Raw genomic sequence first — 25,619 nt, 5'->3', positions numbered from 1 at the left:
ATTGCATTATGTTACAATTACAGTTTTAGGAGCCACACAGCTTTGCACATGGGTGAAGCTTGCCTTCAAAGCTTTCTGCCAGAAAGTAGAACTTCAACACAAGCCCATGATCTTTTCCTGAGTACGTTTGTGGCCAAGGACATTTCTGGCAGAAAGCCCTGAAGGCAAACTCCCATAAGGGAAAGCTCTGGGAGCAAACCCCAGTAGGACCGGCAGCTGCCCCCACACGACCCTTAGAGATCTGCCTCCTGCAGTTAGTCAATAACCCCTGAATCATTCATAGATTTATCATTTTTATTGATTTCATTTTTTTCACCACATATACAATTGGACACAGTAAATTTAGTGACATCATCAAACAGTGTTTTCTTCATAGAGGCAGAATCAATTGAACTAGGATTCTACTTCTACGTTTCCAATACTGAACCACGACATAGGGGAGGTGTCATATGTAAGAACATAACAAATGCATTTGGAGTCAAAGTCATTTTACACCTCACTGCAACAATGGGACCTTTGGATGGTACCAGATATAGAGGGGACAAAATGTGTGGATGAATGAGACAAAAGTTTCCATATTCACAGCTTAAACCAGAGGAAATAATTGAATCCTCAGATATGAGGGCCATTTTGGCTCTTGAAGTTAGGGCACAGTTCTCAGTTTAAGAGCAGGTCAACCAAAGTCCTGAGTGAAAAACTAACTTATTCCTTTCGAAGCCAAACCTGAGGGAGCCCGGCTCTAACTCTGCCAAAGTCCTGAGTTTTAGCCTGCCTGTCAGGCCATGTATCACATATGTAGGGGAAGGTGTTCTCAGTCCTTGTGAGTGTCCTAACGCTGCATGCTGCTATAAAGTACCGACCACTGTTTACAGTCTTATGAAGTATCATCAGAGCATAGTATTTCACATTAGACATTATTTCAAAATGCCATTTTTTAAAAGTCTAATCTTTTCTCACAGTAGCAGCTTTCCCAATAACACCGTTTTGTCACGTGTCTTCATTTGAATAAAGTCACTTAATAGTGTCTTTGGTGATGAGTAATAGGTACCAAGCTAGCTTGTCCTAAAACTATGTGCTGTGTCTTGTTTATTCCAAATAACACTGGCCTTGTTGTTGCTCTAGCTAACTGGTTACATGTGGTAGCAATTGTTGAGTTTGCCAGCTTAAGAGGCAGGAAAAGGGAGATGGCAGGGCCTGTCATGAAACTGTCATGAAAAGTGACATGAAATAACAATGATCATAATGAAAAACATTATGAAATGAAAGGACACTAAATTAAAGTGTCATCGGGGGCGAATTAAATTATGAAATAAAAACAGGCCACTTTGATGTAAGCATGTATAATGATTGATGTTCTAAAAATGTATAAAGAAATCATTTCAAACGGTGTAAAATATGTTTCACAACATTTTACACAGTTTATTTGTATGCTCATTTATTTCATAATGTTTTAAAAGCTGTGAAGGTTCTCAGGTCCTGGATCAGTTTTCTTTTTTAACAGAAAAAGTAGATTTTGTATCATGACAACCACTAAAAAAAGTAAGTCCGGTGATGTCACATCCCTGATTCCCCTAAAATTACAAAAGCCAGCAGAACAAAAACCGACGGGAACATAAAGACCAAAACCAGTTGGAAACACACACTGGAAGTACAGTAATACGGCACCGAGACTAGTGGCACAATGAGATGGCAGAGATGCATATATTATACACATGTCAAAAATATGAATCAATAAGATCTTCACCAAATGTATCATCAGCATCATCGTTAAACAATAAATCAATAACTTCAATTATTCCATCCTCTTCTCTCAGTCCACCGGTCAGAAAAGGGCCCGTCCTCTGAGGCCAAATCCTACTTTTTTGGCAGCGGGGGCCGTTTGAGGGAGAGAGGAAGAGGAGATAGAAGAAGAGGAGGAAGAGGGAGCAGGGGCGGCAGGGGTGGTGAGGACAGACGGCGGCGCGGCAGGCTGGCGAGACAGGAGCTCCTTGAACACAGAGTTCATCTGACGGCTGATCATGTCCTGCAAGAACAGGAGGACAGTGAGGAGGAGACACACAGAGGAGAAAGAGAATGTAGCCGCAGTGACCTAATGACCTCTCCCGCTGATCAATGTCACCAGGAGGACTCTTCAAAATCTGAACTCATCACTGATCAGCCAGATTATTTAGATCATTTCTAATTGAAGTTCCTTTTAGCACAAGGAAAGTCATTGTGGTATTAAAACTACTCCTTCATCTGTTGGGGACATATGTTCTAGAATCCATAGGTATTAAAGTCATTTTAGTTTTGCTTCCGTTGCACAGGTTAGACCCCGCACTGTCGCTGGCCACAGCCCCTCTGTGACCCCTGACCCGGGGGTTTCTCTGGCTGAATTTGAGCTGTAGCTGCCAAGCTACTGAAGCTGTCGCGGTGACCCTTAATGAAAAGGTTCTAAGAGATCTTGCAAATGTACGTTCCTCCCACCTTCATGTCCCTCCTGGGGCTCCATTCAATAAAAACAACTTTATTTATCCCAGAGGGACAACTCTCAGAAGGTAGACATATTAAAAACAACTTAAAGTTTTCTAGTAGATGAATCAAACCTGCTTCATGGAACAGAGCTTATGTGTATAACGTGCATCCTTCCATAAGTAGGCTGACAGAGTTTCAGTTTCTCATGAGCCGTGGGCCTCGGCCCCCAGAATCCAGGACAGTCTACTAACCTTGTCGACTACTTGTCTGTCTGCCTGACCAAATGGAGGTCTGTCTGTGGGTCTGAAGCCTCCCTGTCTCACAGTATCCAATGTGTGTCTTCGCTCCTGAGACCTAAAACACAAAAGGTAACAAAGGTTAGAGGAAACATAACTGAAGATAGAGGGATATAACTTAACGTGAACCTTGTTTATGTTTTGGCAAGAGAAGCATTTCACTATCCTGACTACAAAGACAATTCATATCATATCAGAGGGGGTGGGGGGGGGGGTTCCCTAACTTCGGTGAGAGAGAACTGTGAAGTACAATTAGCGGAGAGACTGGTTTTGCTACATGGTGATGCTGGAGTTGCATATTGATGGCTGAAAAGCAAAACCTCCGATTTGCAGGATTTTCTGATTGGCGGATTTCATTTTGGATGATGAGAACAAGAAAGGTTAACTATTGTATTGTTAACACATAATATAGTTAAATAGTCCAAAAACAGTGTATTATGCATTGGGTATCCTTAACAAATAGCATTCTCCAAGAAAAAAAACATTTTAGTTTTCTCAAAAAAGTGAGGTTTGCGTTTCAGACATATTCAGAAGATTTCCCTCTGGAAGTTGTTCAGATGTTTCTTTGCAGCCGGCCCCCTGAAACACTGCTGTTGTGTAAATGAACATCCAGAATGTAAAAATTCTAAAACGTTAAGTAATAATTCTAAATGAATATGTTATACAGCACATGCATGTCTCCGAGGTGAGTGTCAGTCTTACACTGGCAGGTTTCTTGTTGCAGGTGAAGTTGGCGGCTTTCGATTCGGGCTCTCCTCACTTACTCTCTGTCTCCCAGGCAACGAAGCGCTGTCGCTGTTCACCCGCATCCTGTCCATAGGAAAACAAGGAAATGATGGTGACTATTTCTGTCTCTGTATTTTGATCTGTTGTGCTTTTCAGTGTAAATACTCGATACACTGCAGTGTGAACACATGTGAACATGTGTGTGTGGGTGTGTACCGAGTTGTGTTCTCCTTCTGTGGGTCCTCTGCTGTCAGGTTTCCAGTGCTGCCGCCGCCGCCTCCTCCTCCTCCTCCTCCTCCTCCTCCGTCCTCTCTTTTCCCTCGCTCGGACCTGAGGGAGGAATGAAGAGAGACACACATTAACAACTTTTATTTCACTACAGAAATATAGGGTTAAAGTGAGTGGCATAACTTTAGGAGGGAGCAGGAGTGATATTTAAGGTCACAAATTATACTCCTTTTTAAACAAGTTAACACTGAACATAAACACTTTTTTGCTCCAATTTTCATGAGCTTGCTGGATAGCCTGGCGCTGGCTGAATATAAATATTCTTTATCTAACCTGCCTTATGGTTAATGTTCCAGAAATTATATAAGATGGAAATGCAACATTTAATTTCCTTAATTCAAAATTTAAATCAAATTTGAACGGTAATGCGTGTTATATTTCTATGAGTGCATCAAACACATGATTTGATTTCTTCTTTTATAGCAGAGAAGGCAGAGAACGTGCATATAGCCTCCCGGCAGTTCATAAAACCCAACTTATTTGCTCTTTGCAAACAGAAATGATGTTTGTGTCTATTAGTATATGGAGCAGTGGTGAGATTTGATCACAAGTCATTACTCCCTGCAGTGGTTGCCTGAATGATTCTGAAGTGTCAAATGTCACTCACCCTTCCAGCACACTGATGTACTTGTGAGGGATGAGACCCTTAACCCCTCCCACTTCACCTCTCCACCAATCACAGGAGGCCTTGCTGTGAAGGATAAGAAGCTCTCCCTGTCTGAAAGACAGCTCTGCTGGAGATCTCGCCGTGTAGTCAAACATAGCCACCGCCTCCCACTCTGTTCACACATGCACAGTCACAATCAACTCAGAGCCTTCAGGCACAATCTCAAACTGTAAACTGTGTGTGTGTGTGTGTGTGTGTGTGTGTGTGTGTGTGTGTGTGTGTGTGTGTGTGTGTGTGTGTGTGTGTGTGTGTACACTACACATACTCACCATCCTCACTGGGCAGATGCTCAGTATCTCCATCTCCCTCCTCTGTGATTGGTTCACTGCAGACGTGCAGAAAAGTGAAAGTCATTGCTCACAGTTCCTCTTGTGTTTGACATACAGACCAACTGTTATTTTGCCAGCTCTCTTAATACAATTCCTCACAATTTCACATATAACATATGTGCTATGAGATTTCTCAAATTACTCTGAAACCTCCAAAATCTCTGATAACGATCTGACAAATGTCAAAAAGCATATTGTATAAATGTTCATGAAGAAACAGTTCATTTCAGTGAATTAGCTGATTTTGGCATGTTGTAGGTTTCCATGAACACTGTCATTAGGCTGGAGGCTTGTGTTCAATTTTAGTGAGCAGCTTATAGCATTAAGCTGTTTTTACACAAAGAATAGCAATCTGCACAGCCTTTGGCATGAAATTATGTTTGGAGAGGATGAGCCATAAAAAAGGCCTAAGAAGGAAGCTCCTCTATGTCATTGGAACCATCTCTGTCTTAAACTCTATCATGACCAACAAAACTCTGGGGCAACGTGAGGCTGTTTCCCAGTCATTCATTTACAAGGACTGGGCAACAGGAGAAGCTGGAGATGACATTATGTTTAAACATGAATGATGGAAGCAGTTTAATCACATATTCAAGTTTGATTCATTCAACCATTCAACCAGATTCAATCAAGCAAGTCTAAAATATTACACAATAAAACATCTACATCAACATATAAAAGAAACAAATAATATCAAGGAATAGAAAGCTTCATACTTTTAAATCAACTTGCAATCAGATGTTTCAAAAGCAAAAAAAATATATTTTTCTCCTTGCCACGCATTAATTAAAACTTCCAAGTAGCATTAGCTAGCTAACATTGTTAGTGTTAACTTGCCAGCTAAAATAATTAGTAGCTAAGCATTTTATTTATGTATTTTTAAATACCCTCCAGGTTAACAGGATAAGCAGTTGACGATGGATGGATGGATGGGTGGGTGGGTGGGTGGATGGATGGATGATGGATGGGTGGGTGGGTGGGTGGGTGGATGGATGGATGGATGCTGGATGGGTGGGTGGGTGGAGGGATGATGGAAGGATGGATGGATGGATGGATGGATGATGGATGGATGGATGGATGGATGGATGGATGGATGGATGGGTGGGTGGGTGGGTGGAGGGATGATGGATGGATGGATGGATGGATGGATGGATGGATGGATGGATGGATGGATGGATGGATGGGTGGGTGGATGGATGGATGGATGGATGGATGGATGGATGGATGGATGGATGGATGGATCGGTGGGTGGATGGATGGATGGATGGATGGATGGGTGGGTGGGTGGGTGGAGGGATGATGGATGGATGGATGGATGGATGGATGGATGGATGGATGGATGGATGGGTGGGTGGATGGATGGATGGATGGATGGATGGATGGATGGATGGATCGGTGGGTGGATGGATGGATGGATGATGGATGGGTGGGTGGATGGATGGATGGATGATGGATATTGGATGGATGGATGGATGGATGGATGGATGGATGGATGGATGGGTGGGTGGGTGGGTGTTTGATGGATGGATGGATGGATGGGTGGGTGGGTGGGTGGATGGATGGATAAGTGGGTGGGTGGGTAGATGGATGGATGGATAGGTGGGTAGGTGGGTGGGTGGAGGGATGATGGATGGATGGATGGATGGATGGATGGATGGATGGATGGATGGGTGGGTGGGTGGAGGGATAATTGATGGATGATGGATGGATGATGGATGGATGAATGGATGGATGGATGCTGGATGGATGGGTGGGTGGGTGGGTGGGTGGAGGGATGATGGATGGATGGATGGATGGATGGATGGATGGATGGATGGATGGATGGATGGATGGATGGATGGATGGGTGGATGGATGGATGGATGGATGGATGGATGGATGGATGGGTGGGTGGGTGGGTGGGTTGAGGGATGATGGATGGATGATGGATGGATGATGGATGGATGGATGGATGGATGGATAGATGATGGATGGATGATGGATGGATGGATGGATGGATGGATGGATGGATGGATGGATGGATGGATGGATGGATGATGGATGATGGATGGTTGTGGGGTTCCATGATTTTGGCTGAATATTTGCAGTCATGTTTTAGTTATTTTAGTTATGTTATATTAACATTTCATCACAACACATAACACATTTACATCAATGCTGCCCATCTCTCACCAGTACTCCTGCTCCAGAGTCATGTGCTTCTCGTAGACGGGGCCTGGCAGTTCTGATTGGCTGGGATAGACAATGTCATGTTGGATGATCATGGTTTTGACAAGATCATTGACCTGCGGTTGCCTAGCAACGGCGTCATCGGAATCTATCCCCCTCAGCAGGCTCGGGCCGAAGCAAACGGCCAGGTTGTAGGGTTGCATCATGTTCTCGTCGCTATACTGAGACACACTGGGGAAATATGCACACAATGAGTTGTTAGTTTGATGAGCATAGCAGATATTTCAAGTGATACAATATCCCAAACTGGGTTATGTTGTAGCTTACTGATTGAGGAAAGCAAAAAGGTAGCGCATCACGATGAGCAGAGGCCTTGGGAAGGTGGAGACAATCGCTTTAATCTGGGCAGCTTTCTCTGTCACCCCCTCGATTTCTGATCATGGCAGAAAGGAAAGGAGCAAGATGATGAGATGTAATTACAAGGGGTAGATATTGTATGTATCCAATATATTGTATTGTATATATTGGAGTTACAATTTATCCACGCTTACACTAAACTGTGTCCAATGCATAAATGACTCAAAGTTCTGAATAAAGCAAATGTGAATAAACTACTGATTGCCGGATGATTTAGTATGCCACTTGCAGAAAGCATTCATGGGCAGTAAGAAACCTGTAGGCATGGTCTCAACAGCAAATTGTAACTCAGATGTTCTGTCTTGGAATCAGGTCCAGTAGGTACATAACAAAAGTAGTTCTGAAATTAGGTAACAAAAGTAAGTTCAACTAAGTCTAGCTTCACTTTTGGTTTGAGATGCTTAGGGTTTTGGCTTTCACTAGTCAGTTAGACTGAAGAAGCCTCTTGGATGAGGGGCGAAACAAACATGTCCAGTTGCCTATGATGAAGCTTTCAAAGATTACCGTGACCTGGATGAATAATAACCTCAACATTTGACAAAAAGTTTGTGAATAGAAGTGAATGCATAGACACTCATTTGACTGAAACAAACATGGAAATAAAGCCTGGCTACTAACAATAAGTCAGAAGCCCCTGGGCATTCCTGTTCTATGTAAACCAATGATCTATGGGCGTTCCTCTCATGTGCCACAGGAATGCCCTGGCACAGCTGTTCAATCAAGATTCCTGATTATTCATCTACAATAATGTTGTACACAAAGATGCAACATTCAGCTAAATTGAGGTTGAATAGCCTAAATAACGGAGTAACAAAAAGCAAATATGAAAACCTGCACAATCTGAAAACAGAAACAGGTAATAGAGAGGGACTTACGGACACACTCCAGTAGCTGAGAGTAGCTGCCATAAGGGAAGAGAGGAGGCTCGAGGCCCCTGAAGTAAAGCTTCAACACACCGGCCACAGAGTCCAGGTCACACTCACTGTCTGACAGAGGATCCTCACCTGAAACCGACACGTGAGATGAATGTGTTCAACCGACAACACAAAATTGGTTATACCTCTTTGTGCAGAAAAGGGTTATTAAATCTACAAATGATTACAGATTCGTCTTTAACAATTAACAATGGATTAAATGTGTAATATGAATTATGGCCATTCTGCGCTATATAGCATAATTTAGCACATTGTTTAAGTTCTCTCTCATCGCTCTCATAACGGTTTGTATCAGATGTTTGGGAGTCTTCATCCCTTCACTTACTTAATATGGAAGGTAACTACTGCCAATATCAACTTTATTAAAATACAATATGTCAGTGTTGTGGTTACAGCTTCAAGTGGCCAGAAGAATCAGTGGGTTTAAGAACCCATTCATTTTTGGAGATGATCTGAATAGTGCAGATACAATCAACAAACTGTGTATAAGAAGTAGACATAAGCCCCTTTTACACGGACGACGGCGGCCTCGTACGAGCTGTGTTTTTTCTTCGGATCTACGCTTTGAGCTTGTTAAATCCACCGGCGGCATGTCGGCCTGTTAACACGTATTCACTCCGACACTTCTTTTCCACCTCGGGTCCTCGGAGCGTTTAGATAGCACGCCGTATCACCCTCTGATGCGGCTCTGTGACGACCTCCGAGTGTTTCAATGATTACTGAGCTAATAAATCAATCAGACTTCAGGCTTCTTTTTTGGAGTCACCCCCTGATGGCCATTAGAAAGAATGTCAATTTAAGGCACTTTAGCATTGGCTTCACTTTACAGACCAAGAGGCTGGCACCTGATACATGCAATATAATTTTTTTATGGAAACAACCTTAGCAGAGGCCTCTGATGTCCAAATGCCCTTATAGTTATGGCACACTCTCACTAGACAATCCGTACCGTGCCCAAGCACGTTTGACTGACTAGTGTGAGTGCTCCTTACCATGCTCAAGCACGGTGCACTTCCTTGGCCCTGGCATGGTTGGAGGAGGTGTGGTTTGGCACGGTACAGTTGCTCATGCACAAGAACAGGTAATCAATAGGCTGGTCCTTTACTTAAGTCCTCGAAGGTATGTGCAGACGCGACTTGATTGCCATGTTCTCTGTGTTGTTCTCCATTGGGATGACTCTGAGACGATGCTTCTTGGAAACTACGTAAGCCCATGCATGTTGTATTATGACGTGATGACATGTATGTACAAGCAGTAACCATGCTTAGGCCCGGGTGGGCCTGAAGCAATGTGAGTGCAGGCCAGCGGGGGGAGTGGGGAGTATTGTGCTTCGGCACAGTACAGAGCAACTGTGGCTAGTGTGAGTGAACCCTTACTCACTGTGCAAACAATTAGTTATAGCCTTCTATTGATCTATTATAAAATATAAAACTGAAACACAGTTATTCAAATATTAATTTAAAAAATGATAAAATCAGGGAACATAAACTTCAATTTCAAAATCTCATTTACCTCTCTCAAACGCATCTCTGATGAGGTTAACCTCCCTCTGTGACCCAGGAACTCTGAAAATCCCTTCATGGTGAAGGCCTGAAACACACACACACAATCATTTCACATGTTCATAGATGCATACTGTTTCATAGAGAAACATGGAGGACTGCATACAATACACACACAAGTAGATCAACCTTCTCATTGTCAGTGTCCAAGCTCTCTCAGCAAGGCTCTTTCTACAGCGTTACAACGGACTCACCATGAAGGTTTATGAAATGGATGCAGCTCTCAACCACCACAGGGATCTGCTGCCCAGAGCTCTGTAGACGAAACATGAGTGGAGAAAGGATGGTGAGAGATGAGAGGCCAGATAGAGATGCAAAGACAGATGACATGGTCAGACTAGGAAATAACAGTCATATCATCAAGAAAATGGGTACAGTGCAAAGCATACAGTAATTATACAGAGAAGGAGAGTTACAAGAGTAAAGGCTGAGGGAGTAATGCCACTAAGTGTTACAGCCATGGCTGAAACCAGTATGTTTGAACTGCTGAGGTCAGAGTCAAAGACACCAAAGTGAGTTTCAAATATTGATCACTACAAGCGGATAATTATTATAACCATTTTGGTTCTTTATTTATTTATTCTGCAGTTTGCCATCTTATTGACATTTACATATGTATTAGGTGATTATAAAATGAAGACACTGAATGCTTCCAGGATTAGCCACGGGAACCTGAGGAAGACCAAGTGTCGCTGTGGTATGTAAGTTTGTCACAAGCATTGAGGAGACTACATTTTTCATCAAGAAAAATAAACTTTCTTTTTGCTGTCATGATTTCAAAACGCACAAAGCACAGCCTCATGTAGCCAGTCAGAAGCAGACTACCTGGAGACAAAGTAAGATGGGAGTAAAGTAAAGGGGATTTTTTTTGTCATTTATCGAAATACCTAAAATGAACATTGCAGACTTCCTGGTTGCTCGTAAGACTTTACCAGCACTGGGTTCCAGTTAAATAAAGAATCGTTTTTAACACCCTGTGTATTTTCACTCTGTTCTGTAGTGGTGTAACGGCTTTCAGTTATTAGACTGCCCACAGCTAGGAACCAAAATATACTCTATTGTATTGATGGTGTCTGACACCTGGGTGCTAATAGTGTCTGCCATTATTTAAAAATAATTTGTAGAGGAACTACAACAGTAGTTTCTGATCACTGTAACCATTAATACTGTACTTACCACATTGCATAGTTCAATATAAGGCAATTGTGAGCATGAAAAACAAACTTTAGTGGAGAAATTCTGCATTGTGTTTTTGCATTTATTTTGTTGTCCTTGAATTCAAAATTCATTTATGAAAAGGTTACTGATGGGCTTCTTCACTTTTTTTGTTGCGTTAGAAGATGAATACCTCCGATATCTGTCTATTAAATGTGAAGCTAACAACAGCAGCTCTATTTAGCAGATTTTTTAAGGATCGCCAAATAAGAATTTCTTCCAGTCTTCCAGTTATATTTGCAGTACGCATTTCAGCCACATGGCTGAATGTTGCTGATGTTCTGAGAATTGTAGCTTCTCTTAACATTAAATATATTATGAAAGACTATACAGTTTGTTTGTTTAACTGGTTAGAGAAAAGGAAAATATTGCCAGCTCCCCTAGGGTTGCTAAAGCCCACATTTCCAGAAAAGAAGGTGATTTCAGAGATACAGTCCTGCATGGTCACTGCAGGAAAAAGCCCACCGGCCTACATGCAGTCCCAAAGCAGTCACAGATGGGGTTTTCTACCTGTGTCCGAGACATTCTCCTTCTTCTTCTGCACCAAGCCAAGCACACCAGAGAGGAGACAGAAAAAGCACAGAGAAATGCAGAGTAAGAAATAAGGCGAATAAAGATTTAGAAGCGGGGGGAAGAGGCGCACAATAAGCACACACACTCAAAAGAGGAGCTGAGAGAGGAGGCAACAAAGAGGCCAGTGCATTTTTAATCCCTTTCACAAGAGAGGAAGAGATAAAGGGGGTGGACTGAAAGGAGAGAAAGCCAGCAGTAAATGATAAGTATCACCATACAGATAAAGGCACAGAGGGGATGTCAGTGGTGCATGTGCTGCAAGAAGCCCCCACCAATTTGTTTGCTTCAGTGTGACAGGATTTTCTAAATCTTTCCCTTTGGAGAATTGAACAGCAGTGCAGTGCAGCAAGCAAATCAGAACAAGGTAAAGACAGGGGTGCATTTCAAAGGGATGTTTTATATTGTATTATTTGCACATGTTTGTGTGTGTATGAGTGTTACCTGTATGTAGGAGATTATGTCTGTGGTGAAGAGTGTGTGACAGAATTGGGAAACAGGTCTGGACTTCCGAACACGCACTGACCGTGCACATTGCACTCTGGGAAATATAATAATAAAATGCATAATGCAATTTTACATGTGGGTATCAATACGCATGATCAATTATGTCTGCTAATTGCTTTTATTGGTTATACTACACTACACATTTCCCCTCCTCTGAAAAACAGCTTTTTTTTACGTAATAGAAAAATTGTCTTAAATGGCATTTTGGTTCATCTCTTTCCTCTTCTTCTTGTCCTCTCTGTTCTCTCCGTGTCTCTATGCATCTCTCAGTCATACTCAATGTATTCTTAGCTGTGTGAATGTACTGTTTACCTGGAAGGGTCACTGTCGACAGCCTCGGCTGGAAGAAAGAGAAAACAGATGCAAGAGTAAGGTTTGGTTGAGGGCAGAGGCGCTGTTTGTGAACAGGCAAGGCAGGCAACTGCTTGGGGCCCCGAGTTGCCAGGGGGCCCCCGAGACTCGGCCCGAGGGCTGTTTTATGAATGTTTAAAAAATAAATTTGATGCCCCCAGCCCCCCGCCGCTGCCGCTGCCGCTAAACACCACAATGGACATTTTGAATATAAAAAACGTTGGTTTCATACATCTTTCGTTGGCGTCAGATTATTTAGAAGATTATTATTGTTATTGTTTAGTCAGAAGGGCCCCACTGAAAATTTTGCTTGGGGCCCCAACAGACTCTAGAATCGCCTCTGGTTGAGGGTCCTGATGCAAAAACAACAACAACAACAAAATGTGCAGGATTTTTAAAGGGGAACTGCACAGATTTTACCCCCAGAGCCTAAGACCTCCCACAGGGTTATCTTGAAAAATGCAAAAAAGTTGACAAGGAGCAGTGAGATGAAACCAATCCCACTTCCGTATGACGAAAGCCTCTATGTCGACAGAAATGACAGCTATAGTGGATTGGAAAATAGCGACATGGCATGGAGCACTGAATTTAATGGACAAGGACGTCGTTGAAAAGACGGGTCCGAGGAATTCGCTGGTGTGGAGATATTTTGGTCCAACAAAAAACCGAGTAGTGCAAACTGTGTCCAAAACATGTTCCCACAAAGTCAAGACCAACACCGATCTTATATTTATTTAAATTCAGTTTTATCTTCACATCTCACTTACAATAGACACTGTGTGGTCGAGGTAGGAAAAGATTAATCTGCTCACAAATGTATTAATTATATATCTATTTATATTGTGATTACTACCTTTCTGTATGGCATCTTGTAGAAGGTCATGTTTGGCCTGAAGTTTGAAGGTCAAAGAACTGCTGATGAGGAAGTCTTTCACTTTCTAAGACAAAATAAAATATGAAGTATTATTAGTAGTTTTGAAGCAGCCCTCTGAGAGTCTTTAACAGATTGCAGCAGCTCAGTTTTAAAGCTGAAGTGAAGCTTGATGGGAAAGAGGCTAAACAATGCTCAAAACAGGCTTGACCATATTCACAGGGTTCTCTTGACCTCTCACCTTAAGATATGTGAATGAAAATGCACATATCTTAAGGCGACATACCTTTACAACCACACACTAAAGACCAAGGACAGTTAGGCAATGGATGGTTTTCCTACGTATCTTGCCATTAATGGAGTTTTCTGAGTTTCCAGAACAGAGGTTGTCGTCCTCCAATTGCTGAAAAATGCAATTCTTCCTAAAATCTTGAAATGTCAAAACATTTTCACACACAGCCTGACTTCTTCTATGGTGTTTCTCAAGGTCTTGGTATCTTAATGGGGTATTTTAGGGATGTTTGATCATTTTTATAAATTCTGGAGTGGTAAAAGATGTGTTTAGCACCAAATGGTATAAACCCAAAACTTGCTGCAAAAACTTATGAGCTATAACAGAGCATGGGCGTAGCCATCATATACTCCCATCATAATGTTCTGAGCTCTTGTACAAAATGTTTATTAATTAAAAAGTAATAAATCAATGGCTGTGGCTCAGAGGTAGAGCGAGTCGTCCTCCAAATTTGCTCCCGAAGGCAAGTATGTGTGTGAATGAGTTTGATGCGATCCTGATAGGCTCCTCTGTCATCAGTTTGAATGTGTGTGAACGGGTGAATACAGATAGTAGTGTAAAGCTGCTGACTGGTTGAAAAGACTAGAAGAGCACTGTAGAAATACAGGATCATTTAGCATGAATTATTATTTCCAATGACTAGAACAAATTCACAGACAGTCGTAAGCTGCATCTGAAATAAGTGTTCAGGACGTTATCAGCTACAGGGATACAGTCCATATATATACTATATCTTATAACATATTACAACGACACCTATAGCCAACAACTCACTGTAAAGTAGTAGGTCTCTGTCTCCTGCTGATTGGCTCGGCGCTTGGCAAGGGTAAGTTTCGGGGCAGGGTTTCCTCCAGGAGGCTCATGTGATAGGCTGCTGGTCATGTCTTGGGAGGGGTTACAGTCGCTTTCGCATATATTGTCCAGGAGGGCTGTGAGGGTGGCCTTCAGCGTTTTACTGACCTGAGAAAAGGAATGGATTCATACAGTTCTTTAACGTCATACATTACGTGAAAGCAACATAGCCAAAGAGTAGTCTTATCCAAGAAGGGCCGGTGTGGGTGCAGGGTTTTGTTTTAGCCCAGCACCTGATTCAACTAATTAACTAACCATGGTCTCCAATCAACACCTCGATGAGTTGGATCAGGCCTTCTTGTATAAGATCGGACAGCCCTGCCATAGACTGTCTATAAGAACTTGATAGTCATTGTGATGTCACCCACTGGTTTTTGGACTACAGTTTTGCACACCTTCAGTATTTTAGCTGTCATATCTTCTTTTTTTGCAACCAGAAGTGACACAAGATGGGGGAGCTAAGTACAATCTTACACCAACTTAGATTAGGGATAAAAAGGTTACAATTAACTTTCTAACCAACTTTACAGCTACCTATCATGAAGTGAAGGGTTAAAGTTCAAAGATGAAAACACGGACAACTCCCAGACCTGACAACATTGTGGTAGTGGCCTGTCAATCACAAGGTAGCCCTAAAGTCTAACCTGCTTTATGGTCTATTTGACTCTAAGCGGAACCACAATTTCCATGCTGGAGTGAAGAAGACTTGAAACTAAGGATTGAGACCATAAACTCATATTTACTATGTAAACTGAGATTATAAATGTGAGAAGTAGGGCCATTTTCTCATAGACTTCTATACAATCAGATAGGCCCCCTGATGGCCAGTAGAGAGAATGCAGTACTTTGCTTTACATCATGGACAGATAGATATACCGATCATCAATGAAACCAGCAAAGAGAATAATTTGCACACCTCTTCTGTTTCCAAAGTAACTGCAGCGAGTCGAGACTGAAGCTGCTGGAATCTGGTCTCCAGTTCGTACCTCACCTGGTTCTCTGCACTCACTTCACAAACCTGAAATACACAAACAGTGGTCATCAAGTTCAAATTACTGGGATATTGTTCGGAGTTTGATGGGAAAACACAAATTAGTTCAAGGGATAGTTTGGATTTGTAGTAGCAGCAGCAAAATGTACTTTAGAAACCTAAAAATATCAATATCAGTCTAAGCGAACACTATGTTTAGAATATTTTCACTGCTTGCCAGACAGCTTTCCTGACAGGGAACTAAAGCCCTTATATCCATCGATGCTCTCTTCAAAGCCAGGAGACTGTTATGAGAGTAAAGCTACTGCTGCCTCGATCAGGGTTGATTGTGTGACTTTGGTCTTTTAAAGGGTGAGTTCAGATTCACACAATGACACAAACAAACATGAAGTCTAGTGGCTTTGAAGAAAGCATAGATAATGGCTTTAATTCCCCACTGGAAAAGGCTGTCTGCCAGCAACTAAAGGGGTGGAAGACGTGATTCCAGGTCATTCATTCCGTCTGCTATCAGACTAACAATCTGGACATAAGCTGGGGAAATTAATTTATTTTTACAATTGATTGTGGGTTATTAATTAATGTGCTATAATACTTGTGTATTTATTCTGCATCTTACACTGTGGACCACATGTAGGCTATGTATTTATTATCTTGGTCAATAAAACAGTGGGTTTTATTGTTTATGCACACCTTGTAGTCTCAGTGGAAGACACAGGAGGGCACCTGCTGCTCTCACTGACATTGTAAATATATGCACTGGTATATACAGTATGTATGTATGTGTATGCATGGGAGTATGTAAGGGATGTGTATGCTGAACAGAATTGCCCTCTGGGAAAGTTGATCAAATAAAATAAAATATTCCCACATACATTTGTAGTTGTTTTTTTAAGGGTGTCTAAAATCCGTTTTGCTCCAGCCGTACATTGCTTTGCTCCCATGCCAGTCAGGAGCCTTAAACTGTGTCAAACCCATATGGCTGTACATTTCAAAGGGTTAGTAGTCACATTATGATACTGTAGCACACAGAACAGAAGTTTTTAGAATCATGAGCGTGTTCTCCTCGTGCTCAACGTGTCCTGAAATAACTTTTGTCGTGACATGACACTTTAAATCAACTTGAATTGAAATTGAAGGGATGTCTACTTATTTCCCACTGATCCATGTGTAATTCTCCTTCTTCACCTGGTCTCCCTCATGGGGATGATAGTTGAATCTGAATGGAAGGCAGAAGGCGACGTCATGTTGCTGCAGCAAAGCATCCCTGTCTCCACCCTGGTCCAGGGACGTCACGGCAGCCTCCAGCTGCTTCAGACCTATCTCCTCTGTCTTCTGGATGTGCCACCTACTGGCCAGGTAGCACTTCATCACCCTCTCCACAGACAGATGGAAACCCAGGTCACAGCACTGCCAGGAGGGAGACACAGGATGGATGGGGGGAAGAAGGCGGTGAGGAAGGAGAAAAGAAATGGGGACGGAGGGACAGAACAGAGATGAAGACATGAAATGATAGAGCAGAGAAGGCAAGAGAGAGAGAGAGAGAGAGAGAGAGAGAGAGAGAGAGAGAGAGAGAGAGAGAGAGAGAGAGAGAGAATTAAAAATATGGTAATTGAGAAAGGGAATCTAAGAGAAAGGAGGCTTTGTGTTTTGACAGGTAGTTCTTCAGATATCAAAACTTTTTAAATTTTTTTTATTATTAATATTTCAGTATTTCTTCAGATAATAGCAACTGAAAACCACTGGGGCCTTTCAAATAAGCACAAACAAACGATCGCACAACTCAAATAGCACATGTCTTACATCGATGAGAGTGCTGATGTCCTGCAAGTAGTACTTGTTCATGGCTGCGTTGGCTGCTGCCAGATTCAACAGGTAGTCGTTGCGAGCCTTGGTGCACTTCAGCTGGTTCTCCTGCACCCTGCCATGCCTCTGTTCACACACACACACACACACACACACACACACACACACACACACACACACACACACACACACACACACACACACACACACACACACACACATTAAGAAAGTAAGGATAAGAACATAAAACCACATGTGTTGAGAAAAGACACTACTAATAAATCAATGCATTCAATGACCATGACATAACTCACTCATGAAATATTGTTAAAGGAGACGATTTTGAGGTTTATGCACTTAAACACACTCAGACAGAACAACAGGAAGAGGAAGTGGTTTGTTTCGTGGAAAGAACAGTTCAAGACTTCCTGTGAGACACACACACAGACAGACACACGTCTGACAAACACTCACTTTCTCCATTAATCTCTCCATCTTCTTGACGGAGCTCCGCCTCTGCCCTCCTGATTGGCCAGGGCCAAGCTCAGCTGACTTGCCGGTGTGTCTCTCCTCCAACCGCTCGGCTTCCTTCAGTTTCCCCTCAGCTATCAGACAATCTGTGTGGTACTGGTTATATGTCTTCAGAGCCTTTATTAACACACATGTCAAATGATGGAAAGTCCTCATCAGTCGATGTCAGATGCATTATAACATTATTATAAAGACAACATCATAACACATGCTCACCGTCTGCAGTTCAGTGGTGACCTTCAGCAACTCATCCTGCATCTGGATGCCAACCTCTTTGCTCTACAATTTACAGAAGTAGATTGTCAAAAACAAAACAACAACCGGTGGCAGCCCTCAGGAACATTTTACGAGGTCCCTAAACATCACATTAAATTCACACTGATCATCTGCAGACCATTTCAATACTTTCACATTCAAAGGTCTGCATTTAATATACTCCTCGACTACCGCGTAAAACTACATCCACGATGAACGATAACTCATGTCCATTCTAATTAAGCCGTTATCACTTGTGTTTGTACAAAGGCAAACTGCTACCTTGACGACAGTCACAACAGATTCAATATAGTGCTGACAGGGATTTTAGAAAAGCTAAAACGGTCTAGCTGTGCTTGGTGTTGGGCCTAAACTCTTAGCTGCTGTGAAATCACTGGAGTGGCGAGGAGCTACAGAAGGCCAGATGGGTCTGTGTACTACTGTAGTACCGGGACAGATAAGAAGACTTCATTGTCTTTCCAAGGCTGGCAACTAACAAGAGGGATCATTCACGTTTCCTGCATTAGTCTAAAGATTCAGGTCGGATGGCCATGGTGTGGCTGGCCTGAGCCCTTATTTGAGCCAGTCCATCTGATATATTCTTAATTTGGGTTCATGGTTTAATTTGTGTTTACTTTAAATAAATACTTTTTTTTTCACTTTGAACCCGTTTCCTTTTTTATATTATTTGCCTCCTGTGACCTTTGACCTGGTGGCCGTAACAGGGGGCCACTGCCGAAAAGGCACAATCTGGTTTTCCACCTGCTATTAGGAACGATGAGAAAGAGCTGCTCGGGGGACCTCAAAGACTTTGAGGGGGTGTAGACATGCAGGAGGTCAGACATGTATTAAGCTGCTAATCCATCAAAATATTTAAAAACAAACAATGACATCTTAAAATGGATCATACAATGAACAGGGAGCCAGAGGGACGCCAGGATGGGTGATATGTTCACGCATGCCAGTTAGAGTTTCTCTGCCCGAGCCCGACCCTAGCCAGGCCGACCCACGGGCCGGCTCAGGCCAAAATTTCCCACCACTACCCTCGGGCTGTTTTTTTTAATTATTTTTTTTTATCTGTAATCTTTAATCTCTATTGGCCTAATCTGAGGAGAAGGCTAGGCATAAACATTAAATATTATTGGCTATATGTTTAGCAGAGTAGGTCTACGTAAGAAATGTGTACAAAGTTACACAAAGAAGTTACGCTAATGTGCAACATGGAGCTTGGAGACATAAAGGATCAATTAAAAACAGGACAATTAACGTTGAAGTCATCAGGAAAGTCCGAGGTACGGGATCATTTCACGTGACTAGTGGGAGGAGGCGATAACATACGTGTCGGCTTTGTCCAGTCATATCCTAATCGCGGCACTAACGTAGCCTATAAAATCATTTGTATATTTTTTGTGAGCAGCCGCACCCCCACTTCCCACGGATATGCACATACAACAGCCTCATGCATGAAAAAGAATTGTCGGGTTGAAATTGGGCTCGGGCTCTTAATTACAGTTAATGTGTCGGCGACTCGGGTCGGTCCGGTCCGGGTCAGGCTTGATTTTCTGGGCCCAAACTAAGCTCTAATGCCAGTTAAAGGACGTGCAGCAGCATTTTGGATTAACTGTTTCAGGGAAGACTCGAGTGCAGAAGTCCAAACGGTTAGAAATAAAAGCATGCGTGACTGGCTCAAAATCATTAAGAGATAAAACAGGTTCTTGGATCGCCCTCTGGAGGCCTCAGATGAAAATAAGCTGTTAATTAGTTTAAAATATCTAGTTTAAAATCAACATCAATTTTCACTCCTAGGTTACTGACAGTGGGCTTAACATATGCTTGTAGCGAACCCAGGTCCATAAGAGACATCCAAACACAATTACTTCCATTTTATTTGAATCACAATTTCAAAATCTTAAAGCCATTCAGCCTTTGATGTCATTCAGTCCAACAGCTGCATAAATATGGTTAGCGATGGCATGCTTTCTAAAAACCAACCCTATAGGAAGAAGGTACAGGGAAAAGAGAATGGGTCCCAGCAGACTCCTGTCGCCCCCTGTTGCCCCAGCAGACTCCTGTTGCCCCCTGTTGCCCCAGCAGACTCCTGTTGCCCCCTGTTGCCCCAGTAGACTCCTGTCGCCCCCCTGTCGCCCCAGTAGACTCCTGTCGCCCCCCTGTTGCCCCAGCAGACTCCTGTCGCCCCCTGTAGCCCCAGCAGACTCCTGTTGCCCCCTGTTGCCCCAGCAGACTCCTGTTGCCCCCTGTTGCCCCAGTAGACTCCTGTCGCCCCCCTGTTGCCCCAGCAGACTCCTGTCGCCCCCCTGTCGCCCCAGCAGACTCCTGTCGCCCCCCTGTCGCCCCAGCATACTCCTGTCGCCCCCCTGCCCGGCCTCCTGAGCCCCTCCTCCAGGACCGCTCCACCCACCTTGCATGTCCTACCTACTGTAGATACAGTTAAGGGCACTTTATTATGTTTTATCTAATGTATGTGATTTCACTAGTATGATTATCCTATGTCCACATACCAGCATTGAATATGATCAGTAAATTGTTACAACAGCTGAGAGGAGTGATATGAGGATGACCTCCAAATATAGGAGTAATGACCTTGAAGATTGGATTCTGAGAGCATCCGACCTAACATAGAGATCAACCCACCCGTTTGTGCAGACGGTGTGTATCCTCGGTGCTGTGTGCCAACCTCTGTGTGAGTGTATTGCAGCAGGTGTCACCCAGCACTGCATGTTCCCGGCTCTCCAGACGGGTCTGAGTCAGCAAAACAGACCAGACCTGACACACTGACTGACCCCACTGCTCCTTCCTGTAGAAACAGACATCCTCACTGAATACAGCCTCATCTGAGACAAAGAAAACTTGCACACTCACTCACATACTCTTTACTCGACACAAGCTTACTTCTTAGTTTTGTGGGTGAATCGCTCGGTAAGTTTGTCGAGGGCTCGCGCATATTCAGCCTCGATGTCTCCTCGACGCCGGAGAAACTCAGAGAGGTCAGAGAGCTGCTGCTGTTTGACCTCCACCTGAGAGTCTAAAATCTTTATCTGGTCTGTCAGCTGGGCCCGCAGGTCTGACACACACACACACACACACACACACACACACACACACACACACACACACACAGAGAGAGAGAAGACAGTTATTTCTTTATAACCCTGGACCCCTGACATCGAACTGTAAAACAAACGCTGTCTGTGTGTATTTGAGTGTCCTACACACATCCTGAGAATTGTTCATCTGTTCTAATTCACACTTGCCGGGTGTATTGGTGGGGAGCCAAAGGAGTGCCATGTCAAATCTGGTGCAATTTGGACACTAAACTTTGAATAAATGGGCAGAGCTTCAGGCCTCTGCAGGCTGGTGCTTTAGTTCAGCATGACATCAGTTCACTGCACTTTTCCTTTTTGAGGTACTTGTACTTCACTTAGTTCAACTTCCATTTGATGCTGCATTATACTTCTACTTCATGTCATTTAGTTACAGATTGGCACTTAACATAAAAACACACGATAATCCTATGTACAGTAATAATACATCATGATTTGTATAATAATACACTGTATTGTTCAACTGTTTTTCCCACCTTTTTGTCTTGTGACCCTTTACAAAAGAGATGAGTCTAACTTCTTGTCACATTTCACATGTATGATGATGCAAATGTGGTGTTAGCGGTTAAACCAAAGAATGATTTGCCCTGATATTGCAACAATATAATATTGAATGTCACAATTATTAATAATCAGCATTGAGCATTTTAAAAGCATTTTGTTGACACGTAGACATGCAGTCACAATGCAATGAAATGTTGTCAACCGGTCAACTCACCATACATAACATTAGTGAAAACAAAAGTGTGCAATACAAAAATAATTTAAACATTTAAAAGAAAATCTAAACATTTAGAAACAGTGAGTCACGGTGGTTCATGGGACCAGTTGTTGTTTCGGACTACTTGCCATCCGACTGCTGCAGTGACTCAGACCATAAGAAGAACCGGTCCCATCCACCATTAGGAAGTTTTAATGTAGTAAATGAAGCGGCGGAAATTACTTTGTAATACATAAGTAAGTGGGGTTTGGGGGGGTTTAGCTCAGGAGGTAGAGCGTTGAACTGGCAACCGGAAGATTGCCGGTTCAATCCCCGGCTCCTCCTGGCTGAGTGCCTGGTGTCCCTGAGCAAGACACCTCACCCCAATTGCTCCTGACGAGCTGGCTGTCACCCTGCGTGGTTGACTCCGCCGTCGGTGTGTGAATGTGTGTATGAATGGGTGAATGTCAGTCATTCCTGTAAAGCGCTTTGGAGAAAAGCGCTATATAAGCGCTATATAAATGAGGCCATTTAGTTAACTTTATATGTATAGCACATTTAAAAACAACAGGAGTTTTTTAAGCTCCTATGAAGGTAAGAATTGGACTGTTGGTGGCAGATGAGATGATTTTATTCCAGGTTTTAGTGCACAGTGTAGTTTGTTAATGTAGTGGTAGATATGACATTTGAATGGATAGTCAAGTCTAATAACGTCAGATTCGTTGTATAGCACTTTAAAAACAACAGGAGGGACTAAAAACAAAGGGACTTTTCGTTGCGCTGTGAGTGCTGTGTCCGTATTCTCAAACACTCAAACACATTCCCAGTGTTGGGCTCCACCAGGGTTGTCCCTTGTCATCAATCCTTCTTTGCAATTTTAATGGAAAGGATTTCGAGGCACAGCCGGGGGGAAGATAGCATCCGGTTTGAGCATCCCTGCTTTTTGCAAATAATGTGGCTACTTCAGAGCTCCTGTGGCGATTTGCAGCCCAGTGTGAAACAGTTGGGATGAGATACATTACCTCCAAGTCTGAGGCCATGGTGTTCTGAGTCACAGGGAGTACTTGAAGTAGTTTGCATTGAAATGGGGGTGGCTGTGACGTGGAGTGAGTCGTTCTCCAATAAGAAGATTGGGTTCCTCCAGTCCGCATGCCGAAGTGTCCTTAGGCAAGATACTGAACCCCAAATTTCCCCCAAACGCTGTGCCATCAGCGTGTGAAGGTGTGTAAATTAGTGAGATGTGATTTGATTCTGATGGACAAGCGTCTCCTCTGCCATCAGTGAATGTGTATGAATGGGTAAATGTAGACTGAATCTAGTGTAAAGTGTCTTGAGTGGTGGAAAGGACAAGAGAAGGACTATAAAAATGCAGGTCCAAATGGGCCAGTTGAGGTGGTTTGGGCATCTAATCCGGATGCCTCCGGGTTAGATGGTGTTCGTGGTTCGAACCACCGTTAGAGGTGTTCTGGGCACGTCCAGCCCGCTGCCCTGTGACCCGGCCCCAGATAACCAGATGATAATGGATGTAGCCTATGGTGTGAGAGCCATTTTTTTATTACTTTTTTTTTGTCTGCTTGAACCTCTCACTTGGCGGAGTAGAGCGCTCATTATAGGTTCAGAGGTGTGAGTAATCTGTTTGCGAGACGCCCAAGTGTGAGACGCCCGAGAGGCACACAGATTTTTTACCGCACGGATGTGATGAAGTTTGTATGTTGGAGCTTTATTTTGTCTTTCGAGGAAAGTATTATTTGGTTTTAAGTAACTATAATAGGGCTGTAGCACTGTAGCAATGTCGCCTCGCAGCAAGAGGGTCTGATTCCCGGGTCGGATTCGGGTTCCTTCTGTGTGGAGTTTACATGTTCTCCCCGTGTAAGCGTGGGTTCTCTCTGGGTTCTCTGGCTTCCTCCCACAGTCCACAGACATGCAGGATGGACCTGTCTGTCTCTACATGTCTCCCTGTGATAGACTGGTTACCTGTCTGTCTCTACATGTCAGCCCTGTGATAGACTGGTTACCTGTCTGTCTCTACATGTCGGCCCTGTGATAGACGGGTTACCTGTCTGTCTCTACATGTCAGCCCTGTGATAGACTGGTTACCTGTCTGTCTCTACATGTCAGCCCTGTGATTGACTGGTTACCTGTCTGTCTCTACATGTCAGCCCTGTGATAGACTGGTTACCTGTCTGTCTCTACATGTCGGCCCTGTGATAGACTGGTTACCTGTCTGTCTCTACATGTCAGCCCTGTGATAGACTGGTTACCTGTCTGTCTCTACATGTCAGCCCTGTGATAGACTGGTTACCTGTCTGTCTCTACATGTCAGCCCTGTGATAGACTGGTTACCTCTTTTGTGTATAATACATAACCTTGTATTATACACAAAAGCCTGTGGTTTGAAAAGGCTAATACAAACATGACTCTTTCAAATATCTATGTGATACCCCCCCCCCAACCCCCAACGGTTCCGCCCACTCCCTCTCTCCCCTCCTCTACTCCGTCTCTGTACACAGTACACAGCCTGGGGCTGACTGGATGTGAAGAGACAGCATCACTAATACTGGCTATAAATACACACTTGTAGTACAGTACAGAGAGCCACCCAGCCACAGCATAGACCCTCCAAAAAACAGTACATGACACTCACATACTGCTGTCATGGATCAAAATTTGGTCATGCCCACACTTTTACTGATTAAAGTATCTCAAGCTCTCCTGTTGGCTTTAACAGACTCTGGATGGAAACAAGGGTGATTGTATCTGTTTGTGTACATACATGTAAACCCAGGCACGAATACTTTCAGTGAGTAATACTTTCACTATGGCTGGATGACTGTGTAGAGCAGCTGTACACATTTGTACGTGAGTACACATGTGCTTCCTTGGATGCATTCATGCATGCAGTTAAGCGCAATACAGGGCACAGACATACATGGAGACAAGCACACACACACACAAACACTGACTTACCCTTCATCTGCGATTCATACTCCGCCAGACTTCCCTTCTCCCTGCGCAGCTTTCCATGTGATGTCATCATCTTTTCCCCCTTGATTGTCGTCTGTCTCTTAGATCTTCCTTTCTGAACAGTGAATCTTCTTGAAGCCACTCGACCCCCTCCAGCAACCTTTCAACCTCAGTGCCTGCTCTGTCTCTGTCGTCTGTGACCTTTCACCCCTGACCCCTTGGCCTAACTGCTCTACAGCTGCCGGCAGCGCATCGGCATCAGTGTTGATCGGCTGCACTCTGTGGGGATGTCAGTCGTTTCGATGTTTTCATGGAATTCCGTAGGTTTCTGATGTGAATGCTGGTCCATAGGTGAACTGGCCTGAACAGCAGAGAGAGAGAGCAGAGGAAAACGGTAGGTGAAGAGGTGCATACAGATGACAAGAAGGAAGGAAAGGGATTCATTGAGACCTGATTCAGAATGGGAAAATGAAAGAGGCAGCGGACATTGAGGCCAGGGTGAGAAGGCAGGAAGGGCAGTGACACCATGGAAGTGAGGGATAGAGCCAAGAATGGACAGTAAGAGGGCAATGTATGAAGTATGGGGGATGGGAAGAGAGGTGATGAGTAACGGCAATAACGGAGGACATTCAAGGCCTCATGGTTGGAAGTTGGCAATGTCCAAAAGGGTAATAGTCAAATGAACAAGCAAATGTCTTTTACACATTCTGTACTAAGCTTAGATCCTAAAAGTATACATGTCAAATATGAGAA

At 43.4% G+C, this 25,619-nt stretch overlaps 1 protein-coding gene across 2 annotated transcripts in view; it reads right to left on the bottom strand.

Annotated features, from left to right (window-relative positions):
* Positions 1–280: 280 nt before the first annotated feature.
* Positions 281–25,619, bottom strand: part of arhgap4b (Rho GTPase activating protein 4b) — a 34,976-nt gene continuing 9,637 nt past the window's right edge. Inside the window, exons 2-24 of one of the 2 annotated variants that reach the window (XM_084014579.1) lie at positions 24,870–25,227; positions 20,991–21,162; positions 20,733–20,895; positions 18,042–18,104; positions 17,769–17,942; positions 17,292–17,420; positions 16,677–16,898; positions 15,417–15,518; positions 14,423–14,608; positions 13,339–13,423; positions 12,447–12,474; positions 12,072–12,168; positions 10,037–10,097; positions 9,793–9,870; positions 8,221–8,349; positions 7,256–7,361; positions 6,932–7,159; positions 4,701–4,756; positions 4,372–4,543; positions 3,693–3,806; positions 3,453–3,560; positions 2,706–2,808; positions 281–2,023 (exon numbers count right to left, since the gene is read on the bottom strand). In XM_084014579.1, coding sequence (XP_083870705.1) covers positions 1,823–2,023; positions 2,706–2,808; positions 3,453–3,560; positions 3,693–3,806; positions 4,372–4,543; positions 4,701–4,756; positions 6,932–7,159; positions 7,256–7,361; positions 8,221–8,349; positions 9,793–9,870; positions 10,037–10,097; positions 12,072–12,168; positions 12,447–12,474; positions 13,339–13,423; positions 14,423–14,608; positions 15,417–15,518; positions 16,677–16,898; positions 17,292–17,420; positions 17,769–17,942; positions 18,042–18,104; positions 20,733–20,895; positions 20,991–21,162; positions 24,870–24,939 — 2,847 coding nt within the window. In that variant the 5' untranslated portion in view covers positions 24,940–25,227 and the 3' untranslated portion in view covers positions 281–1,822. Of the gene's footprint in view, positions 2,024–2,705; positions 2,809–3,452; positions 3,561–3,692; positions 3,807–4,371; positions 4,544–4,700; positions 4,757–6,931; positions 7,160–7,255; positions 7,362–8,220; positions 8,350–9,792; positions 9,871–10,036; positions 10,098–11,567; positions 11,596–12,071; positions 12,169–12,446; positions 12,475–13,338; positions 13,424–14,422; positions 14,609–15,416; positions 15,519–16,676; positions 16,899–17,291; positions 17,421–17,768; positions 17,943–18,041; positions 18,105–20,732; positions 20,896–20,990; positions 21,163–24,869; positions 25,228–25,619 lie in introns of both variants that reach the window. The other variant, XM_084014580.1, reaches the window with a different exon arrangement.

Source organism: Eutrigla gurnardus (assembly GCF_963514095.1).
Source record: "Eutrigla gurnardus genome assembly, chromosome: 8".
Classification (NCBI taxonomy): Eukaryota; Metazoa; Chordata; class Actinopteri; order Perciformes; family Triglidae; genus Eutrigla; species Eutrigla gurnardus.
This window is presented reverse-complemented; position numbering and strand designations above follow the sequence as displayed.